Source organism: Channa argus, chromosome 1 (genome assembly GCF_033026475.1).
Source record: "Channa argus isolate prfri chromosome 1, Channa argus male v1.0, whole genome shotgun sequence".
NCBI lineage: Eukaryota > Metazoa > Chordata > Actinopteri > Anabantiformes > Channidae > Channa > Channa argus.
Genome location: NC_090197.1, coordinates 21866600 through 21886372, shown reverse-complemented (window position 1 = coordinate 21886372; position 19773 = coordinate 21866600). Strand labels below are relative to the sequence as shown.

General features: G+C 38.8%; 3 protein-coding genes across 3 annotated transcripts; 2 read left to right on the top strand and 1 right to left on the bottom strand.

Annotated features, from left to right (window-relative positions):
* Positions 1–250: 250 nt before the first annotated feature.
* maco1a (macoilin 1a) lies at positions 251–10008 on the bottom strand. The gene is made up of 11 exons (XM_067507267.1): positions 9793–10008; positions 8617–8758; positions 8259–8385; positions 8014–8137; positions 7755–7933; positions 5093–5633; positions 4664–4822; positions 4089–4271; positions 3829–3949; positions 3427–3601; positions 251–2278 (listed from the first exon to the last, which is right to left on the bottom strand). The coding sequence occupies exons 1-11, from the start codon at positions 9870–9872 to the stop codon at positions 2076–2078; spliced, it is 2034 nt and encodes a 677-aa protein (XP_067363368.1). The 5' UTR covers positions 9873–10008; the 3' UTR covers positions 251–2075.
* Positions 10009–10023: 15 nt separating this feature from the next.
* srfbp1 (serum response factor binding protein 1) lies at positions 10024–13158 on the top strand. The gene is made up of 3 exons (XM_067507280.1): positions 10024–10167; positions 10690–11066; positions 11168–13158. The coding sequence occupies exons 2-3, from the start codon at positions 10698–10700 to the stop codon at positions 12416–12418; spliced, it is 1620 nt and encodes a 539-aa protein (XP_067363381.1). The 5' UTR covers positions 10024–10167; positions 10690–10697; the 3' UTR covers positions 12419–13158.
* Positions 13159–13221: 63 nt separating this feature from the next.
* Positions 13222–17438, top strand: e2f3 (E2F transcription factor 3). Its single transcript, XM_067482623.1, has 10 exons — positions 13222–13326; positions 13487–13553; positions 14370–14374; positions 14503–14526; positions 14911–15022; positions 15313–15553; positions 16001–16134; positions 16381–16493; positions 16684–16855; positions 17054–17438. The coding sequence occupies exons 1-10, from the start codon at positions 13222–13224 to the stop codon at positions 17347–17349; spliced, it is 1269 nt and encodes a 422-aa protein (XP_067338724.1). The 3' UTR covers positions 17350–17438.
* The last annotated feature ends 2335 nt before the right edge of the window (positions 17439–19773 follow it).

The following is a 19773-nucleotide window of genomic DNA, read 5'->3' as shown; positions in this document are numbered from 1 at the left end:
CATTTATCAATTCATCACCATCTCAAGATAAATTGTGGGTTAAAATGCTGGCTTCATGCTTGTGCAGGAAAAAGGAATACAAGACACAAAGATCATGACACGCACACTGAACGGCTTGCACTGCCACCAGCAAGACTTTCTTTAATAGTGATGATCAAAGTGAGAAGTGTAACGCAGCCACCACCACTTTGAAGAAAGAAAATTAACATGGTGGAACAATGAAAAGATAAAACAAAGCACTTTTTCTGACCTCCCCTTTCTTCTACACAGCCTTGTAAAAGCAACTTAAGAACTCAATTCACAATGCCAGAGCAATCCACAAAATAATACTTTTTTCCAGGTAGACCACATGACAGCACAACATAGTCAAATGGTTCAGAGGTAACCTTTTCCCAACACAACACATTTACAGCATCCTTCCTGGCAGAAAATATAGGAAACCAACTGATGATGATGGGAAATATCAAGGAGGTGCCACTCAATTAAAAAGTCTGCAACAAATAATAAATGTGTGAATAACACAATCAGTCCAATTGACCACTTTCTGCTTCATTATGATCAGCCCAGAACCTTGTAAACACAACACCATCCACATATGTTCTAAAGACAAAATAAAAAACAGCACTTTCTGCAAACATTATGCTAGGTACATTGTTCAAATTATGGATGGAAAATGAACATCAACACTTGGCACTTAAGAACTAAAATTAAATGAACAAAGAAAACATTCCTCAGTAATTTACATAATTGTAAACAACTAAATGCCAACTGTAGGGCATGATAATAGACAATCAGTTTGGTTGGTGTTTGGCATACCAAGACTGTGTCCAGTGTTATGTTTTCCCTTTAAGTCTGTAATATTGTGATGGATTAGATACAAAAAGTTCAACAATGTTGGAGGTACTTTATTTGTTTCAGTCTTTGAATACTGAATTAAAATGATCTTTAACTTGTCAAAACAAGATATATATCAGAGCTAGAGAGAGTGAGGGAGAAAAAAAAATAAAAAAATAAAAAAGAGGACTTTGAAGCTTTGAAACATGATGCCTTTAGATCCCAGGATTGCAAAGTATGTGGTTTCTGCATCTTGAAACGAGAAACTACAAGGCACTGTAAAAATCAGCAAATAATGGTAACAACCAGTTACCTTGACATCATTAAATCTAGAGAACAACATGGCCTAGTGGGTTCTAATTTGGTCCAGAGGGAGAATAAATGTGTCTGCAGCAAACAGGTGAAAGTTAATGGAACATTTTGGCAGTGCCAGGTCGAATCTAGCAGTTGCTTATTTTTTTTATGATTGAACTACATTGGCTTAGTCCACTTACTGATAATCCTGGAGAATCAGCTATTCAAGCAGTAGGAGAATGAATAGTATTGGAATATCTGAGGAACACAGCAAACGTTCAATATTACTATTTTAGAAGAAATGTACACTGTTATTAACTAAACTGAAACAATCACAGATTTAGGTTAATGGCGATATCAAACCATGAATCATTTTACATTCATGTAATCTCTCTAGGGCTTTACTTTACAGGTGAGCTTTTAATTCACATTAGAACCAAAAAGACAATAAAAACGTTTTCTGCCTTATTTTAAACCATCATGAAAGTCAATTGCTTTTCAAATTAAAAGCCTGGGTGTAAGTTCGATATAGAAATAAATATAGCTTTGAAGGTGGAGGTGGGGTTTATACTGTATACCAAAAGAAGACTGACAAGAAGTGATGCATGATGGCTCTTCAGTAGATATTTGGCTAACAAACGGTGTTCCTTTCTCCCCCTCCAAACAGGTGTCACACTGCCTAATGGCTAAATCCCAAAACTCAACAACAGCAACAAAAACTCCTACTGTACACGACCCCCTCAAAATAATAGTTCTCATAATAGAACCAAAAAAAAAGGACCTAAATACAAATATGTATGGAGGGGGTTTGGTGCACTGTGTTGTAGATTAGAGTGCAAAAACTGTCGGACAGGTAAACCAAAACACATAACTCAAACTGGAGCAGAGATCTCCTCTAAATTAAGAAAAAACGAAATTCTGTCTGACAAAAAGTGTGAATGTCAGAGTCACTTCTTGAGGGGTTGGTAGACCGAGGCATTGGGGTCCAGGGAGGAGGGACTATTGTCCATGAACTTAGAGGAATAGTGCGGGGTGACTGGGCTGAGGTTGCTGCCGTCTGACGAGTAGGACAGGCTGGGCATCACTGCCATCACCTCTGCTATCTTCTGTTTGAGCTCTGCGATCTCCTGTTCTCTCTGGTGGATCTGGCCTGAATAAGATGGAAGAAAATAAGACATTTGTGTCACAGAAAGGGAAAGAGCACGGTTTGTCATATATTTCAGTGAGTGGTATGCCAATACTCTGAATAAAAGTTGGGGGGGTCAGCTATAGCCCAGCTCCACAGAACATACGGTCGGTGGTCTGATTCCCGGTCCCTCCTGGCTGCATGTCACAGTTTCCTTGGGAAAAACATTGAACCCTAAGTTGCTCCCAGTGGGTCAGGTGAGCCCCACGCAAGGTGGGAAGCAACATTGCAACTCTAATGGATTGAATTTTTTGTATTATGGTTTTGTGCACGCAGGCTTACAGTCACTTGATTATGAGTCACCTTGGATAGAGCAGATGGGTTAAAATACTTGCAGCATCTCTACTTTTTCAATTATGACAAGCCAAAGGGACCATGCTACAAGGCATTTTGAGCTACTCCCATTATGCTTCATAATTTGATACAGAAAGGCAAATACATATTTCCACATTTTGCTGCATTGATTTAGTTTACTGTATTTTTTAAATACTTGAAGAAGGCTGTGGGGGATGTGTGAAAGCCTATTGGAGAAATTAGATGACTGCATAGTACATTTTTACAACGTACTGTGATATTCATATTGTACATTTGAATATCTTGATTTAGCTTTTGGATAAAGGTTCAGTCCAGTTGAAGGAAATCACAAGGTGTTTTATTATTATTAAAATGTTATATTTGAACAGATTTTTTAAGGTTTTGGACAGCTAAAACAAATGAACACAGAGGCATAATCCAGAAATCCACATATGGGAGAAAAAGTACTGACTTGGAATCACTTCATCTAATACCATGGGACCATGGCATGGTAGAAATCAGCCAAAAATGGTATATGGCAGCCAACAATAGAATGATCATCAAATGTATCAAATGGGTACACTGTTTACTCAGGGGTATGTGATGCGGTGATAATAGCTATGGTTTATTGATTTCATTTCCAGAAGCAGAAAGGCTCTAATTATATTTAGGCACTTGATTACAGTACAAGGTCAGACAATGTTACCCAAGAGGATTAACAGGGAAGTTTAGATGTGATTATAATATAATTGCTAGCCTGTCCATAGTGATAGTTTCTTAACATGGGGGGTCACTGCATCCCTACTGTCAGTATCTACCTTGTGCTATCTCCAGCTGTCTCTTAGCATCGCCCAGGGCAGAGAACAGGTCTAGTTTGATCCTGGTTTCAGCACTCAGGCTGTTCTCCAGGTGCTGGGTCTTCTCCTGCATTGCTGACAGTGCAGACATCAACACTTCTGTGTCCTTCTCGTTCTCTTTATACTTCCTCAGCTCCTATTTGTGACAGACATGGGGGGGGGAGAAGGTAAAAGGTTTCTTTTTAAAAGCATTTTACTGTTGATATAGTGTCCAACAGCTAAAAATAATCTGAAACACAATTGAGGTCACATTTGTTGTTAAAAATACACCGTAGCAGCTTGGTAACTGGACCACCAATAACATACACAGCATTTAAATAATTTTTCCATTTGCTTTAATGACTAAGCATGTTAGTTTCTTACCTGACACTTGCCCTCCAGATCCCTAATCTGCTCTTCTTTAAGTTTCATGTCCATGCTGAGTTTCTTACACTCTGTCTCCAGCTCTCTGATACGACCACGCAGGGAATCAGTCGACTCTACTCTGTTAAATAGTAACAAAAATACATTTAACAGCAAAGAGGGTAAACAATACAAACAAATGATGTCTTACTTCATGTGCTATTGTTTTTTTCATTCAGCGGTTTGTAAAATCAAATTCCTTATACCCATCTAATGAGTACCTGGTGGCAGCAGCTAAAGCTACAGCTCTTGCAGCAGTGGCCTCCTCCATTTTCTTCCTCTTCCTCTCCTCGGCCAGCTGTTTTTCAGCCAGGGCCCGGGCCTCCTGCTCAGCCTTTAGTCTTTTTTCCAGTTGAGAGATGGTCTGTTTATCCTTCTGCTTGGCCTGGACGGCACTGTGGAGCCTTTAGTATGAAGATAAAAAAATCAAGCAATCGAAATAATAATTTTTGCGTTTTAATGTCCTCCAACATTCAAGCCTGCTAGTTGTCAAAATACTTTTATAATCCCCAAATCCTCCGCTTGTACCACCGGCTGGTCAAATATTTTTATATTTTATATTAACCTGTGATATAAGGTTATCTACTTATTGCAATGGCATAAGATTTTGACAGACACATGCATGTTGCCAGACAATGTAGCCTATAGACTTTAGACTTATTTGTGTCTCTCAATAAAGAATGTCCAGTCTTTTCAGACTGCGTATCAGTATATTAAAGAAACTTACATTTGGCAATTAAAGAAAAGTTATGGGAAGACTTTAGGTCAGTATATACCACATGTAGACTGTACCCACTTGTTCTGGAGCAGCTCATTGTCCTGGCGCAGCTGGCCCAGTTCAGACCGAAGGTTGCGGTCCTGGCTGCTCAGAGAGGAAAGCTGCCCCCGCAGCTCCGACTCCAACTGCCTGTTAGCCTGAAGATCTGCCTTCAGGCGCTTCACGTCCTGCTCCAGCCTTTTCAAAAAAAATAAAAAATAAAAAATAAAAACCTATTAGAAACAATAGAAAGCTACAACTACACTCAGTGTAGACACAACTGCCCCAATGGCATATGTTAGCGTAGTTGTAACAGCTAACTTGCTTCAACAGTGTCAAGTGCAAAACAGAAACTGAATGAGAGTGGGGGGAAAAACACAGCACTGTTAGACGCAACATGCACTAACGCCAACAGGATATAGAGTTGAAACCAAAATGTTTGAAATTGTATAACCGCGTTTCTCATACCTTATAAGTGCATCTGGCTTGCCCAGCTGGTTGTTGGGGATGCAGTTCTCCACAGGATCCTTCTGAGCCTTCCCTGCCCCTTTCTGCTTCTTCTCGATCTTACTGGTTGAAGAACCTGCTGGCACGCTGCCGTTTGTAGAACTGTGATTCCGTGGAGATGAGTTGGAAATGTTGCTCCCACCTGTGCTGGCATTTTTGTAGTTTTTCCCTACACCCCCAATTTCCTCTTTTGAAGTAGAGTGTGTGTTGGTATCTGCGTGTGTGTTTTCTCCTGCCAGGTCATTATTCAGTCTCTTTGCCCCGACGTAGTTCTCAATGTATTCTGTCTCTTGCAGTTTGGAGTCCAGTGCGTGTATAATATTGTTGTTGATTCCAACGGTGTTTTGCTTTTTACCCTCACGCTCTTTTGCAGCACTGTCCTTTCCTTTGTCCCGGTACTCCAGTTCAGGTAATGGGACCGAGGTACCTTTCTTTCCAGGAGGTACTCCGTTTTGTGATATTACCGAGGGTTCTACCTCTGAGACCCCTTTAGCTAATGCAGCTAGAAGGTAGGGAACATAGGGAGCATTAGAAGACACAGAAAAAAAACATGACAGAATTAAACTAGACAGAATTAACGAAATTCCAAAGCAAACTGGAAACATACAGTATTTGGCCACAAACAGAGATTGAAAGATGGCCTCTATGGCTGATAGCAAAAATATCTTTGATAAGACTCGTGAACAATCTCCTGCTAGCAGGCTGATCCAGGAACACTTTCCAGCTTTCAATTAGTTACAAAGTAATTATGACATAATGTTAGGGTAGTTTTACACCTAATGTGTAAAGTCTTAGGACTAAGGGGGTCTGATTTGAAGCAAACTCTGATACATTTTAGTTGTGGAGTAAAAACAAAGCACAATTACAAATCACAGGTTCCTGAGACCATACTTTAGCAAAATTCAAATTCCAATTTGATTTATGGTTAGATCTAACTGCAGATTGTCAACTGTAATTCAGTTACTAATAATTTCTATTAATATCTATAGTTATCCAATCACATTTAATAATCATGTTCAAAGGTATAAGCGTGCACAGATTTGCCTGTAACACATCAGAAAGTAACAAATATCTTACAATGTACATTCTAGATAGAGTAGAACAATTATGTCTATCAACATCTAATCGATTTGTTACTCAATCAATGAATTAAACATTTGATTTTTTTCTTTTTTCCTTTAACATACTGTAGATGACAGTTAACTGAATAACCTTACATTTGGAAAAGTAAACACAATAAGCAAAACAATGGCAGTGTTTCATTTTTACCATTTCATAAACTAAACAATTACAAGAGGGAAAAAAATTATCTGTAGCTCCAGCCCTGATTTTAGCAGTGCTATGATAAAAAAGTAGCAACTACACAGGAACAATACTCCCATAATAATCACCTTATAAAAGACAGCTTTTTGTCTTGTTTCTAGTGGTTTGTTATTGTGTGTGTGTGTGTGTGTGTATATATATATATATGTGTGTGTGTGTGTGTGTGTGTGTGTGTGTGTGTGTGTGTGTGCGCGCCTTAATGAGTTATTTCTTTCCAGAGAAGATGAATAAATGCTGTATGGTTGTACGATAAATTAAACGGCAGCATGACTTGCTGTCAGTCATCGCAGTTTGACTTTGGCATATAGGTTGATCCAGGGCTGATGATGCAGCATGACAATCCTCAAAACCATCTAATCAGTGAGTAACCTGTCAGCCTACATGACATCATGTTCTTGACAGTTCGTGATTCATGCACATAATGCCAGCGTGAACACAAAACAGTCCAGAGCTAAAAGGCAAAACACTAGATTACTTTTTTCTACAGTCTGAACCAAATTAAATTAAAGTTTTTCTAAAATAATAATAATATATTTTTTATAATATTTTGTTTAATATACAACAAATGTCTATCCATTGCCTCACGATGTCAAACATGAGGGAATTTTTTCCCCCAATGAAACTGGTTTTTAAACTTACTTTATTGAATAACTAATTAAGTAAATTCAGCGATTTTGTCCTGAATCTAAACTATATCTAAACCTATGGCCACACATCATTCTTGATGCTGGAGTAGATCACTACCCAGTTAAACAACCTTAAGTAGGTTTTTAAAAAAAAACAAATAAAAAAACGTCCTCTCCCTCATGTCGGTGTCAGAAAAGGTTTTGATCTTACAGACAGAAAAACTAAGGTTCTTAAAATACTGAAAAAAATTATATCTAGGGCCCTTTACTTGCCTCTCTGGACAACCTCAAAGTCAGAAACAGCAACTGAACATGTGAATTTGGCTGCTTTTGGCCACAGTGTAGGACTTTCATCATATGCCGTACAATATAGTCTTTGGGAAGTCCTCCATCTTTCATCTCCCGGTATTTTTTGTCTGTGATGTGTTTTATTGGATATTTTTTAAAGTAAAATACAAAAACTCTACCATTTTGCTTATGATGTTACTTCATGGGGGAATATTTACATTCCATAATACTTACAGGAAACAGCTCTATCATCCTTGTTTGCTGTCATTAGATTTTGGGACCATTAGAAGTGTCTTTATCACTTCTTCAGACTATAGAATATTTGCAGTGTTTTACTTCTGTGATATGTTCTGTATTTCATGTGTTCCTGTGCATGTGTGTCTTACCCTCTTCTGCCTCCCTCTCTTGCCTCTGCAGCATCTGCTGCTCTGGCGGTAACGCCTGTTGTAGAAGCTGCATGTAAAATTCATTCTCTTTTTGCACTTCCTTTTGTTTCCTCAGTCGCATTTTGTAGCTGACGTAGCTCTTGAACCCAAAGCCTAGCGTCACCACTGGATAGCCGATACTAGTAGGAGAAGACAAAACACTAAGAACTCACACTGTTTACGATGGTTGGTACAAAACATTTGAATAAATGACATTTACCAGTGAGCAGCAAAGGGTCGACACAGGTCTACATGAAAGTTCTTCAGGTCTTTGAACCGTATGGCAGCTTCGATGTATACAAAAAGGATCCACAGTGAAACAGTGGGTAGACATACTCCTCTCTCTGTGTGAAATAAAAAAAATAATAATAAAAACAATGACACTTTAGGGACTAGAACAGTCTTGTGTAGTCCTTGAGGTGAAAGTGGCTGTTTGGCTGACTGAGTTAAAAAAGTTGGACTAACCTGTGTGCCAGACATACTGGACCCATACGTAGGTGCTGGCAGCAAAAAACAGCCATTGAACAGGGATGAAGAGGAGGCAGATGATGTCTGATGTAAACGCCACACATACGAAGAAGACAGAGAATGCCTAAGTATAGAAAGAAAGAGACAGACAATTAAATATTCCATAACAGCTGTTTTTATAAATAACACAGCAACATAATAACATCAGTATGTTTCCACTGTATACAGGCATTTGGACTAGGGTAGACATGTTTCATCTTTTTGTTTGTCTAATTAATTGTGCTCCAAACATCCCCGGCTCAGGACATAACATGCAAGTTTATGTCAGGTGGAAAGGGAGCACACATATTCTTACCAGCCCCTGATATCTGAAGGAGTCGTAGACACTTCGAATGAAAAGCCAGAATGGCCACAGGTACTCAAACCTGAACTCCAGCACAAAGTCGGCCAGGAGAACTAACACCCACACTACCAGGAACTTCAGGTACAGGAATGTACTGCAAGAGAGGAAAGTCAGAGATAAAACATGGAGAAAAAAATTAAACAGAGAGAGACAGGAGAAGGAGACCAAGAGAAGCTACAAGACTTTGCACAGATTTAGAGGGCATCAGGACAGGCATAAGGTTTATACAACAGTCTTGTGTTTATATCATTTGTAGTTTGACTCTAAGATAATGTTGCCTCAACCTCATGTAAGATTTGATAGCTGATAAATTCTAGTTCAACGAAATCAAACCATACGTGCACATCCCTAAGTTTAAAAAAAGTGTTTATTTTGTCAAAGAAACTGAAATACTGTCTGATTTGACAGACATTCAAACAAGTTAAAGGGAGGGGAGGTAGGGAGAGGTTAAGAGTGTATGTATAGAGTACCATGTCTGCAAATGTAACTGAAAGCACAGCTGTTTTTTTTTCTGGCATGGAATCAAACAATCTATAGAAAAAAAGCGGACTATTTACATATGACATCCCCACAAAAAATATGTGCGCTTTTATGGTCCAGTTATCGAGCCGAGCACTGTGATGATTCTGGTTTCTTTGCCGTGTTGTAATTTAGACCTCTGGCAGACAAAGCACAGGTGAGATCCCCGCCGTCGGCGTCACCCCGGTCTTCAAAACGAGCGCCCCTCTCAATACTGCTGTCATCTCAAGCTCGAACATGGTGTTTCTCCTTACAAGTTCATGCAATTTCCTTTAAAACTGAACACATTTCCAATGAGCCGAATGTGATACGTTTTATAGCGAATAGCCACAGATTCTCGCGGATAACCTTCATTTGAATTTCAACAGAACCAACCTAGGTCTTAACTACCTAGCTAGGGACATATATGTGAAATGCCACCCAAGTAACGTTATCGTTAGGCCTATAATCTTGGGAATGTGCGGGGATGTTAAATTAGCTGCTGGTGTAGCTCAAACCCAAAGCGTAATATTAAATATGAAGTCAATAGAGGTTGGCAGCCCTCTCTTGACATATGCCGAGAGGCGCCATTGTTATACAATAACGTCCCTCCAGCCCCCTTTTTTGTACCTGCTATATATACCCTCGGTGATTCGGTTCCGTTTTAACGGCCGTCGGAGTTTGCTGCAGTCCGCATTGCGCCGCTTCATCCTCCTCCTGTTGATTCACTTGTGATATCGGTCTGGTAACTGTAACTGGAAGTGTCATTCGCTCATCCTAATATTCACACTTCTTCAATTATCCACCATTGTTGTTGTTTTATGCACATGAAACAAAGAAATAAATAAAAACAGTCCACGGAAGGCCCTCCCCTTTTCACGACACGCTGCGTCGCTTTGCTGACGTGTGACGTCAGCCCGTCGTCACAGGCCGAGAAACATGGCCGCTCCCTAGAAGTCTGGACTCTTCTCTCAATTTTAAACTATAAATTTTAACTTCTGGACGGTAAGTGTGATAATAACGGGTTGCAGTGATCTTATATTAGTTAATTCGACGGTGTTTTCTATTTTACCTACTCATGGTAGGTAAACATTCATATTTACACATGGTAAAACTTACCCATGCGTACTTTACCACGTTTGTTTTGGCAGTCTGGTGAAGCCTTTAACAAAACGTTTGCTCCCTCATGCTAATATATTTTATCTCTTTGCATGCTCAGTTTTAATTTCACTTTGTCAAAACTCATATGTTGTTGATAAATAAGTGTGTTGTTCGACACAAATGCATTTTGGGAGTGTTCTTGATAGAGGCACTGAAGCATGAACTTAATGATTAATGAATTCTTACAACTTTCAAATGAGATTTTATATTCTTGTCTCCTGCTAAGTTTGAAATAAACAATATAGTTGTTAATTTGACACATATCCAATTGTGTACTATTTAATAATAATGCTGTGGTTGTCACAAGTGTCACAAATGCAGTATTTTTATTTTTAACCGATTTAAAGTGGATTTATTTTTCAACAGGTGTATATATGCTGGAGCACAAGATGGAGAAAATAGTGTCACAGTCTGAAGAAAAAGAGATGGAGGAAGAAGAGATTAATGTTGAAGAAGTTAAAGATGAAAGTGAGGAAGAAGAAGAGGCCATAGCAGAGGCCTTACATAAAACTGTTCAGTCTAAGGAGAAAAAGGAGGCTGATGTATTAAACCTTAACAATGAGGTGGTAAAGATGAGGAAGGAGGTGAAGCGGGTGAGAGCTTTGATCATCAGGAAACTAACACGTCAGATTGGCGCCCTAAAGAAGAAGAAGGGGAAGGAGATGGAAATTGAGAGGAATCAAAAGAGAGCTGCCAGACTGCTGGAGGAAATCCATGCTATAAAAGTCCTGGTACCAGACGTGGTAAGTTTTATAATAATATATTCATCTTCTTTGCAATATATCATTCAGAATTATTTTCAGGGCAAATTGAAATGACCATTAACTAGCTAGTTCATTGTCAGGTGACCAAGACAGCCTTGCAGAAGAATCTTATCTTTGAAGAGGTGTGTAAAAACCCCAAGTCAACTATTTCTGACCGGGCCATAGCACGCATTGCCACCCACCCTCAGTTCAACAAAAAGATCGAGGACATCAAAGCTGCTGTGAAAGCCTTTAAAGAGGAGCGGATGAAGACTGGAAAGCAAGGAGGGAAGCAAGGGGTGCAAAATCAAGCTGTAAAGGCAAATCCACAGTCACAAGATGAAAAAGGTGGAATAATGAATAATAAAGAAGAGGAGGAAAGTACAGCAGAGTACAAGGAAGCGATAGACAATGATAAAGGAGATGGTATCCTTATAGACACTAAATCAGCAATGGTTGCTGCAGCTCATTCTGCTGACACTGCTCAAGTTCAAAAGAAGAACAAGCCAGAGTCTAAGAGTGTAGAAGTAGTGTCTATAAAAAGTAGTGAAGTCAAGGCCAAGGTGAAAGATAAACCACATAGTAAAGATGAAGAAGAAAAACCCAATCTGAAGCCTGCATCTGCAGTGCTACAGAAACCAAAATATGATGAAGAGAGTGATTTGGAGTCGTTAGATGGTGAAGAGAAAGAGTACTTTGATGACAGTACAGAGGAACGTTTTCACAAGCGGTCTTCCCAGTCAGAGGAGAGCGATGACAATGACTTCTTTGTGGGAAAGGTCAGCAAGTTCAAGAAGAAGAAGCAAAAAAGTGAAGAGGGGGAGAAGTATCATGAAATAAAAAAGGAGTCCACAGACAAGGTCCAGAGTGAACTAGATATGCTGGACGCCAGGCTGAAGTCTAAAGCAACCTCACTGCAGTCTGTTTTCTGTTCCTCCCTCTCTGGGTCAAAGCACAGTGTGGGAGGAGGTGCGGGAAGAGGGAAGGGTGGGGAGAACGTTAGGGGCAAAGGGAAAACAAAGGGTGGTCTAAGCAGAGATTTTAGCAAAGAGGTCAAGTTCCAAAAGCAGGATAAATTATCAGATAGAATTCCAGTCTCTAAATACAGCAAGCCTGAAGGTAGTTGTCATAAGTGGGAGGAGAAGGGCTTTGCCTCTGTTAGCAGAGGTAGGGGCCGAGGCAAAGGTAATGTCATGAAGCAAAATAATTTGCAAGGTAGAGGTGTGTTTTCCAAGCAGACACCACAGCAGGCACTGCACCCATCCTGGGAGGCCAGTAGGAAAAGAAAGGAGCAGCAAGGACAAATCCTGGCCTTTCAGGGGAAGAAGATCAAGTTTGATGATGATGACTGAATCTACTTTTTGTTTGCTTGTAAATGTCAAGTACCAATTTTGGTTGGGTGACTTGTATGCCAATTTCTGGGGAGTTCATGTCATCTGGAACAATAGTAAAATGTGAAGCTTGTCTTTTATACTGTTCTCTCTTAAAGGATGTAAACCATTGTTTCATTCTCATGGCCATAACAGCTGTGTTTAGAACAAGAAATATTTATAAACATTTTCCAATTAATGTAGGTAGATTGATTTGGGGGAGACATATAATTAATATTTTCATCTATCGAGATGTGATCCTCACATCCCCAAGCTTGAGAGATAACATACAAGTTCATTTCAAGTGATTTCAAAGATGAATTAGTTATAGGCTGTGAAATGCATCACCTTGACTCATTACTTTTCTAACAACAAGGGTGGGATTTATGGTCATTTGAAAATTTCTCAGTGGTACTTAGGGATATTTAAAAAATGTTTTTTTTATCTATAGCATATGTATTGTTGATTTAAGATAGGAACTGGTAATTGGCGATAATACATGGATATCCATGACAGGAAGACTTTAAACCAAATGTATTTTTATTTTTTGGTCTTTAAATTGTATCATAAAACATTGTCGGCTGTAAATTTAAATAGGTGAAGTACAGTACATACATATTATTTGCTGTCTTATCTTTTTATATAAAATGTTATTTTATTGATGACAATTGAAATACTGCATTTAAAATTACATTAAGAAAATAAAGTCACTTTGGTGTAGAGCTCTGCAGCAATTGGACGGTTTTGTTTGCATCAGACGCACGGTGTGCTGCGTACGCACACTGATGGCCAATCCGAGTCTTACATGCAAATCTAGTTTAAAACTATTCCGGGAAATCCGAGTTTCGTGTGTCGAGCGTTTTCCCGATCTGTCTCAACTGCACGTCTCCGTAACAACATTATTTGTGATTACCTTATTAATGGAGAAGACTTTTATCATATAGGTACAGATATATTGTATATTTTGCAATAGATTAGATTTTGCAATAGATAGATTGACACAGTGAAAGTAGCCCACTCAACGGGATACGGATTTTCCCGGTCCCATAGGGCTCTATTGAAAGCTACTCTAGATGGTCTGAGAGCAACTTGACTATACGGACCTCCACTTCTTTCTGCTGAACCAATCTTGTCTCCGTCAGTCTCCAGAGCGCTACAAGCCGGGGCAGAACTATAAGCTGATAAGAGCTCAGGTACCGTTGTGCTGACGCTAAATTAACAAGATACTAACTTAAATAGGCATAGCGTTAACAGCTCGAGAAACTCATTATTTATTATTAAGATTATACAGATAAATGATGTTGGTAATGTTGACAAAGTGTGTATGTGTGTATATATACACACATACACATACATATACAATTTTCTTGCAAATTAGGGAAATACGCGGTTTCCTGACATTAGAACCTATTAAGTGACTCGCAAGATAACTTTTAGACTGATATGTGTCAGGTACAAGAAGATTACCCAGTATTATAACGGAAGCATCAATGTTCTCTTCAGAATAAAGGGACAGTGTTTAACGTTATCGGTGGGAACAAATTGCCTCAATCCTATGTTGAGTGCATTGCAAGTTAATGACACTGAAATCGTGTGCTATTGCGTTTGACATATTGAAAAGAGCATGCAATATTTGTGTAATTAGCCAGTTAACTGGGCCATCACATTGTGAAAATGTCAGTTTGAACGTCAGATGGGTGAAACTGAATTATGTGTTCTTAGTGTAAAACAAACCATAGAAGTGGTAATGCCATTGCCTGGAATAAGGCATGTTGATGTATTATAATACTGTCCAGGATATCTGACTCTGTGCTCCTGATCAGGGTCCAAATCTTGGATTTATTGTGAGAACTCGGCACAGTTCAGAAATAATCAACCAGAATCAAAGAACGCTTTAATTGGATGCTTTTAATTTGAAGATGGACTTGTGTAGGTTGTGTAGGCTATATTTGTGTGTTTCCGGCAACTTTACGCTTGTTGTACCTTGGGCTGAGGCATCATACCGTGCCTTGTTGGGACGTAATTTCACACACTTTGATCTCCGAGAGCGTAGCGCACTTTAACAGTCGCGTTTCTGTGCGCATACACAGGTAAGTGGATCATTGTAAGAACTTGCGTGTTTATTATTGTCAGAAGCAAACTACTGTGGCCTTGTGAGAGAGCATGGGAGGGGGATGGGGAGATGTTGCTCCAACTAGCTAAACACACTGCTGAAGGAAGTTAGCCTCCTTTCCAACCAGCATGTAATGCTAAACTTATTAGTCACTTAATATTTTTGTAAAAGACACACACCTTGTTTTTAGTTATACACAACTTAAGCCAAAAGAATTAATTCATTACAAGCTTAAAATGTGTTAATGCCCAAAATGGCTGCCCCTGTGAGCTGCAGGATTTAGTGACATAATTGGAAACTAAAATGTAAAGTGACAGCACCGGTTTTATATGTACATGTTGTACAGATTTCTTTCTCGTAGGCAAAGGGAAAGCTGGATCTGGAAGCCAGTGACACCCAGGACCTCGAGGATGGTGGCAAGACCACCAACAGCAAAAAGCCCATGGCCTCTGTGACCTACACTGGAACAAAGAGTAAGAGTTAACGCAGTAATGACTGTAATGAATAAACAAATAGACATGTGCTGGACAAGAGCATGTTTCACTACATATCAGACTTGGATCTTGACTCCAAATTTCAGTCAGTTAGTTTATTTCAGTCAGTTTATTGTCCTTATGTATTTCATGTAAAAAAAATCTGAAAGCTTAAAATCATGGCAGCTGGTAGAAGAGATGTGAGACTAGGCACATGAATCATCAATCAAGAGTCTTGAGAGAAATTATCATAAAATTCTAAACTTCTCAATTCCTATCTGTTTTCCCAGCTCCTGTCCCCAGTCCTATAGCATGCAAATCTCTATTTGAGAGGTCACGCAATGACACCTCACTTGTTTTTCTAACACGGAGGTTTGCAGAGCTCTTAAAGGGCTCTGCTGATGGGGTCTTGGATCTAAACGTAGTTTCCCAGCAGCTCAATGCCCCAAAGAGGCGTGTCTATGATGTCACCAATGTCCTAGAAGGCATCCAGCTCATCAAAAAGAAGTCTAAAAACTGCATTGAATGGTTGTAAGTATGTATGGACGTAGTAATTAGTATGTATTTTGGAGTATTGTGTTTTTCTTTATTGTCTATATACAACTGATTGCAAACGTCTCCATCCCCTCGTTCCCATCCCCTTAAGAATTGTTTTTCATCAATATAATTGACCTTTGACCTTAATCACTTTTGCTACTTCTGATGATAAAAGAACATTTACACCTGCTGAATGTACATTGTAATATGTTAGGTTTGGGTTACATTTCCATCCTCCAATATGCCAGTTAGGGGAAAACACAGCAATTACTCTGTTTAAAAATATTAGCAAATATTTTGCAGCTGCTGGGGAATACTTTGCATGCTGTTTCAACCTCTAAAAATCACTTTTTCTTTCTTTCTGCTGGTTTATTCCATATTCATGTGTCAAAGTATGATCGTCACTTGTCTTAAGTGACATTTGTTGTGGTGTTCATCCAGGGGTGGAGGACTGAAGGTATGTGTAGGTGCAGAGGTGCAAAATCTCATTGAGGAGGAGAGGAAGCTGGATGAGCTGATCCAAAGCTGTACGCACCAGTTTCGCCAGATGTTTGAGGACCATCACAGTCAGAGATATCCTTTTTTTATTTAACTTCACTTTATTTTGTTTTAATGTATTAATGTTTTTTTTTCAATAATTGGGTTAATTGTTGAGATTCACAGCAATGCCATTACAATATGACCTTTTCAGCTTTATTGTAGGCAATGTAAAGCTTTAATAATCAAAATGGTCCTTTTTTGTTGAATTGGAATAAATTAAGTATGTCCCTGTCTGTACACCAACCCATATTCACTATTTTCCTTCACTTGTTGGATAACATTTGCCTATTTAACATATGACGATGTCCAAAACATTCCCAGTTTCAAAGAACAGACTGTGATTGTGATCAAAGCCCCGGCAGAGACAAAACTGGAGGTTCCACATCCAGAGGAGGTATATTTCTCAATATATTAGTAATTAACAGTATCTTTTTGGTAATGGAACGTGGTCTTTTGATCAGAAATATAAGTCAAACACTTGTGTTTATTGCTTTGGTTTTCCTGGTGCAACAGACATAGTTCTATGTATCTGCTTTTTGCTCAAATTCAGATTATTTATTGACATAAACTTTCCTAATACTTAGAACCTCCAAGTCTACCTCAGCAGTACTCAGGGGCCCATCGAGGTGTTCCTCTGCTCTGATGAGCCCATCCTTATGGATGCCACAGATGGGGGCCACGTAAACACTACCACCAGTAGTAATGACTCTGCCCAACCCTTACCTTACTCATCCTTTGTCCAGGTGTCTTTCAAAGGTGAGCCTTATCCTTAAGGATCTATTCTAATAGTCTGTATCAACTTTTCTGTTTTGTTACCACAAAGAAGGAAGCCTATGAGCTACTCTTCAGTTTTTACCTTAAGCTCTGATTGTTTCATCAATGGGGTTTTTAAATCCTCTTCGCTCAACGTTTGTCCTCCCACATATCTCATCTACACTCCCATTATCTTTTCAGATTATGCTACCCATACTTCTGGAAGTAATATTTCAAGTCCACTTTCCAAGCCGACACAGCACTCTTCCGCAGTAACAGTTACGCCAATGTCCCCCATGCAAACCTCTCTCACCTCCCTCACCTCCCTACAACACCCATCTGAAGACCAGCAGAGCTTTGTCACCCACAGTCCACCTGTAACCTTCTCTCTTAATGGAGAGGAATATGTCCTGAATGTAGCTGATAATGAGGGAATCACTGACCTGTTCAGCTCTGCTGACCTGGACCATTTGCCTTTGGATATGCCTCTTCTGTGATTTGTCGTGGTAGAAATTCAGTAACTTGGAAGCAGTGGATATTTTCACACAAGACACTGAGGGCATATAATAAAAGAACAAAGAGCAGATATGGATGTGAGTTTTTTTTATATTTGGTTTTGCCGATCCTGGATGCTGTGTCTGGCTTTTCCTTACACTCTGTAAAGGTGGTTGTAACCCAAAATATTACGCCTGAGGGGAGTATAGCGGCTTTGTACACTTAAAGACCACATCAGATCTAATGGCTTTGTTCTTCGGAACTTTAGCTGATGTACGCTCTGGAAGCTTTAATCTCTTACCTGTCTGGAGGTCCTCTTTCTGAACTGTGCTATCTCAGCCTGAAAATGTTAGTGCAGTAGCGATGGTCTTGAAAGAACACAAAGTAGCTTTTTACAGCATGGTCTAAAAACACCTGTTTAGCATTACAAGGTGTAGGTATTAATGTTTTCTTTGTTAAATGCTGGTCCAAAGTCACCACTCTTGGCAAAAGATGCAAATCCGGATTGTGTTTTTGAACACAGAAACTAATGATGCTATGGTTTAGTGCTAGTTTTTGTTTTTGTCTTTCCTAGGCCGTTCTAGTAATGAGCCACATTCTGTGTCTTGTCTTAGAGGGGTGGTTCCTAATCAACCTTGCACTGATATATTAATATCAAGATAACTGTTTCCTGTTACCTATGCATTAGGATAAACTGGTTCGTTGTACTCTTCTATACCTTAACTCGGGCTGCTGACAGTTTAATATTACTGGTGTCAGATCTTTGTGACTTTCTTTTCCATATTAAAAATACCTCACAGCATAGAACCCGTTGGAATTTTTTTAAAATAAGGTAACATAAGGCAGGGGATTGGAGTGAGTAAAATAATGTGCCTCTCTATAAATAACATGACTGGTGTTGGATATAGTACATTTTATGACACTGACAAGGAAAGTGTGTGTTGGATTATTGCATTTCTTTGAACTGCATAAGTCAAATGACAGCATAGTCTGTCTGGCTTCACTTTGTTGTCAGGGCTCTAGTAAAAATTTTTAGAGATACAATTTTTAAATGAAAGGCTGATAAACATATTTGCTGTATTTTCCAAAGGTTGACCCAGTATGTTATGAATTTCTGAGTTGATGACAATGCTTTGTTCAAATCAGTGTTGTAATACTTGTCAGTGAAAAAATTTAATCGTTCTTAATTTTTCATTGACTGTTTGACATCAAAAAACAGCTCAAGTAATTTGCGTCTTGTTTGGAAACATGCTTCTATTGTTGAATGGTCAGAAGTGTGTGTTAATTTGACCTGACGTGCTACACTGCCACATAAAGCTGAAACTATTAGTCCACTAAGTGATTATTCAGGCAGCGGAAAATTAACTTTATTTTGATGATTGCGCTATATACACTCCCTTACCAAATGAGTAATCTGGATTTTACTAAACAAATATGTATTGGATAATTACTGCAGTGATTTTCTCGGCTGGCAACAAGTTATTCAACCCTAACTGATGAAATGAGTGGCCGACTACGTGAATATACTTAATGACTAGGTTTATTTATTAAAGGATTATATCTTTCATGATAGCATGAGCACATTTCAAGATGACAATGTTAAGTGTCATCAGGTTAAAATTGGGTAGAGCAGTTCAGGGAATATGAGACCTAATCTTCACACATGGATTGGCCACCTTAACCCCATTGAGTATCTTGGGATGTGCTGGAGAAAACTTTACAGAATGGTCTGACTCTGACCAATAAAACAACATCTTGTTTAAAAAATGAATTCACCTCTGGACAGAAATAAATGTGGTGACATTGTATAAGCTCATTGCAATGATGCCACAGCAAATACATGCAGTAATTCAACAAAATCTTACAAAGTGACTTTATTTTGGCTGCACAGTGTAGATATCTGCTGGTTTCATCGTGTTAAACGTTAAGAAAATGTTTTTTCCCCTCAAATTTGGTTACTAGTCTCACTAATAATGTTCACTAGATTTTTGGCTTATGCACCTTTTTGAACCAAGACACTTTAATCAGCTTTTATGTAACTCAACTTCTCAGTTCTATTGAAAGTAAGTACTGTGTTAGGTTAGACAAAAAAAGTCCATTCTTGTGGGCTACACATGAGAATGGTGTGTTTTCTATTTGTTACATTTTAAATATTTTTATATCTACTTATAATTGCAGTTTTCATCTCTCTTTGATAACAATAGCACTGGTCTAAGATTTATTTTCCCTTTCTTCTATATGGCCTTTTTAATCCATCATTTGACCCATGGTACTTCAGTCTTAATATGGGTTTTCACCAGTTTTTACACTGGGTAAAAGCTTCATTTACATTTCAAGCTACATTTAGTGAAATGTTTTTTAAAAGTGGCTTCAATGGCTTAAAAATGTTTTTTAATAAAAAGTTGATTCAAGCAGCCATGCCAGTG

Bases quoted from the DNA above. Each gene is read 5' to 3' on its own strand.
- maco1a (XM_067507267.1), bottom strand. From the start codon at position 9,872: ATGAAGCGGCGCAATGCGGACTGCAGCAAACTCCGACGGCCGTTAAAA. The intron at 8,138-8,258 runs GTTAGTCCAACT...TATTTCACACAG, and splicing joins CCAGTATGTCTGGCACACAG to AGAGAGGAGTATGTCTACCC. The intron at 4,272-4,663 runs GTGGGTACAGTC...TTCATACTAAAG, and splicing joins AATGAGCTGCTCCAGAACAA to GCTCCACAGTGCCGTCCAGG.
- srfbp1 (XM_067507280.1), top strand. From the start codon at position 10,698: ATGCTGGAGCACAAGATGGAGAAAATAGTGTCACAGTCTGAAGAAAAA. The intron at 11,067-11,167 runs GTAAGTTTTATA...GTTCATTGTCAG, and splicing joins AAGTCCTGGTACCAGACGTG to GTGACCAAGACAGCCTTGCA.
- e2f3 (XM_067482623.1), top strand. From the start codon at position 13,222: ATGGCCAATCCGAGTCTTACATGCAAATCTAGTTTAAAACTATTCCGG. The intron at 15,554-16,000 runs GTAAGTATGTAT...GTGTTCATCCAG, and splicing joins AAAAACTGCATTGAATGGTT to GGGTGGAGGACTGAAGGTAT. The intron at 16,856-17,053 runs GTGAGCCTTATC...TTATCTTTTCAG, and splicing joins TGTCCAGGTGTCTTTCAAAG to ATTATGCTACCCATACTTCT.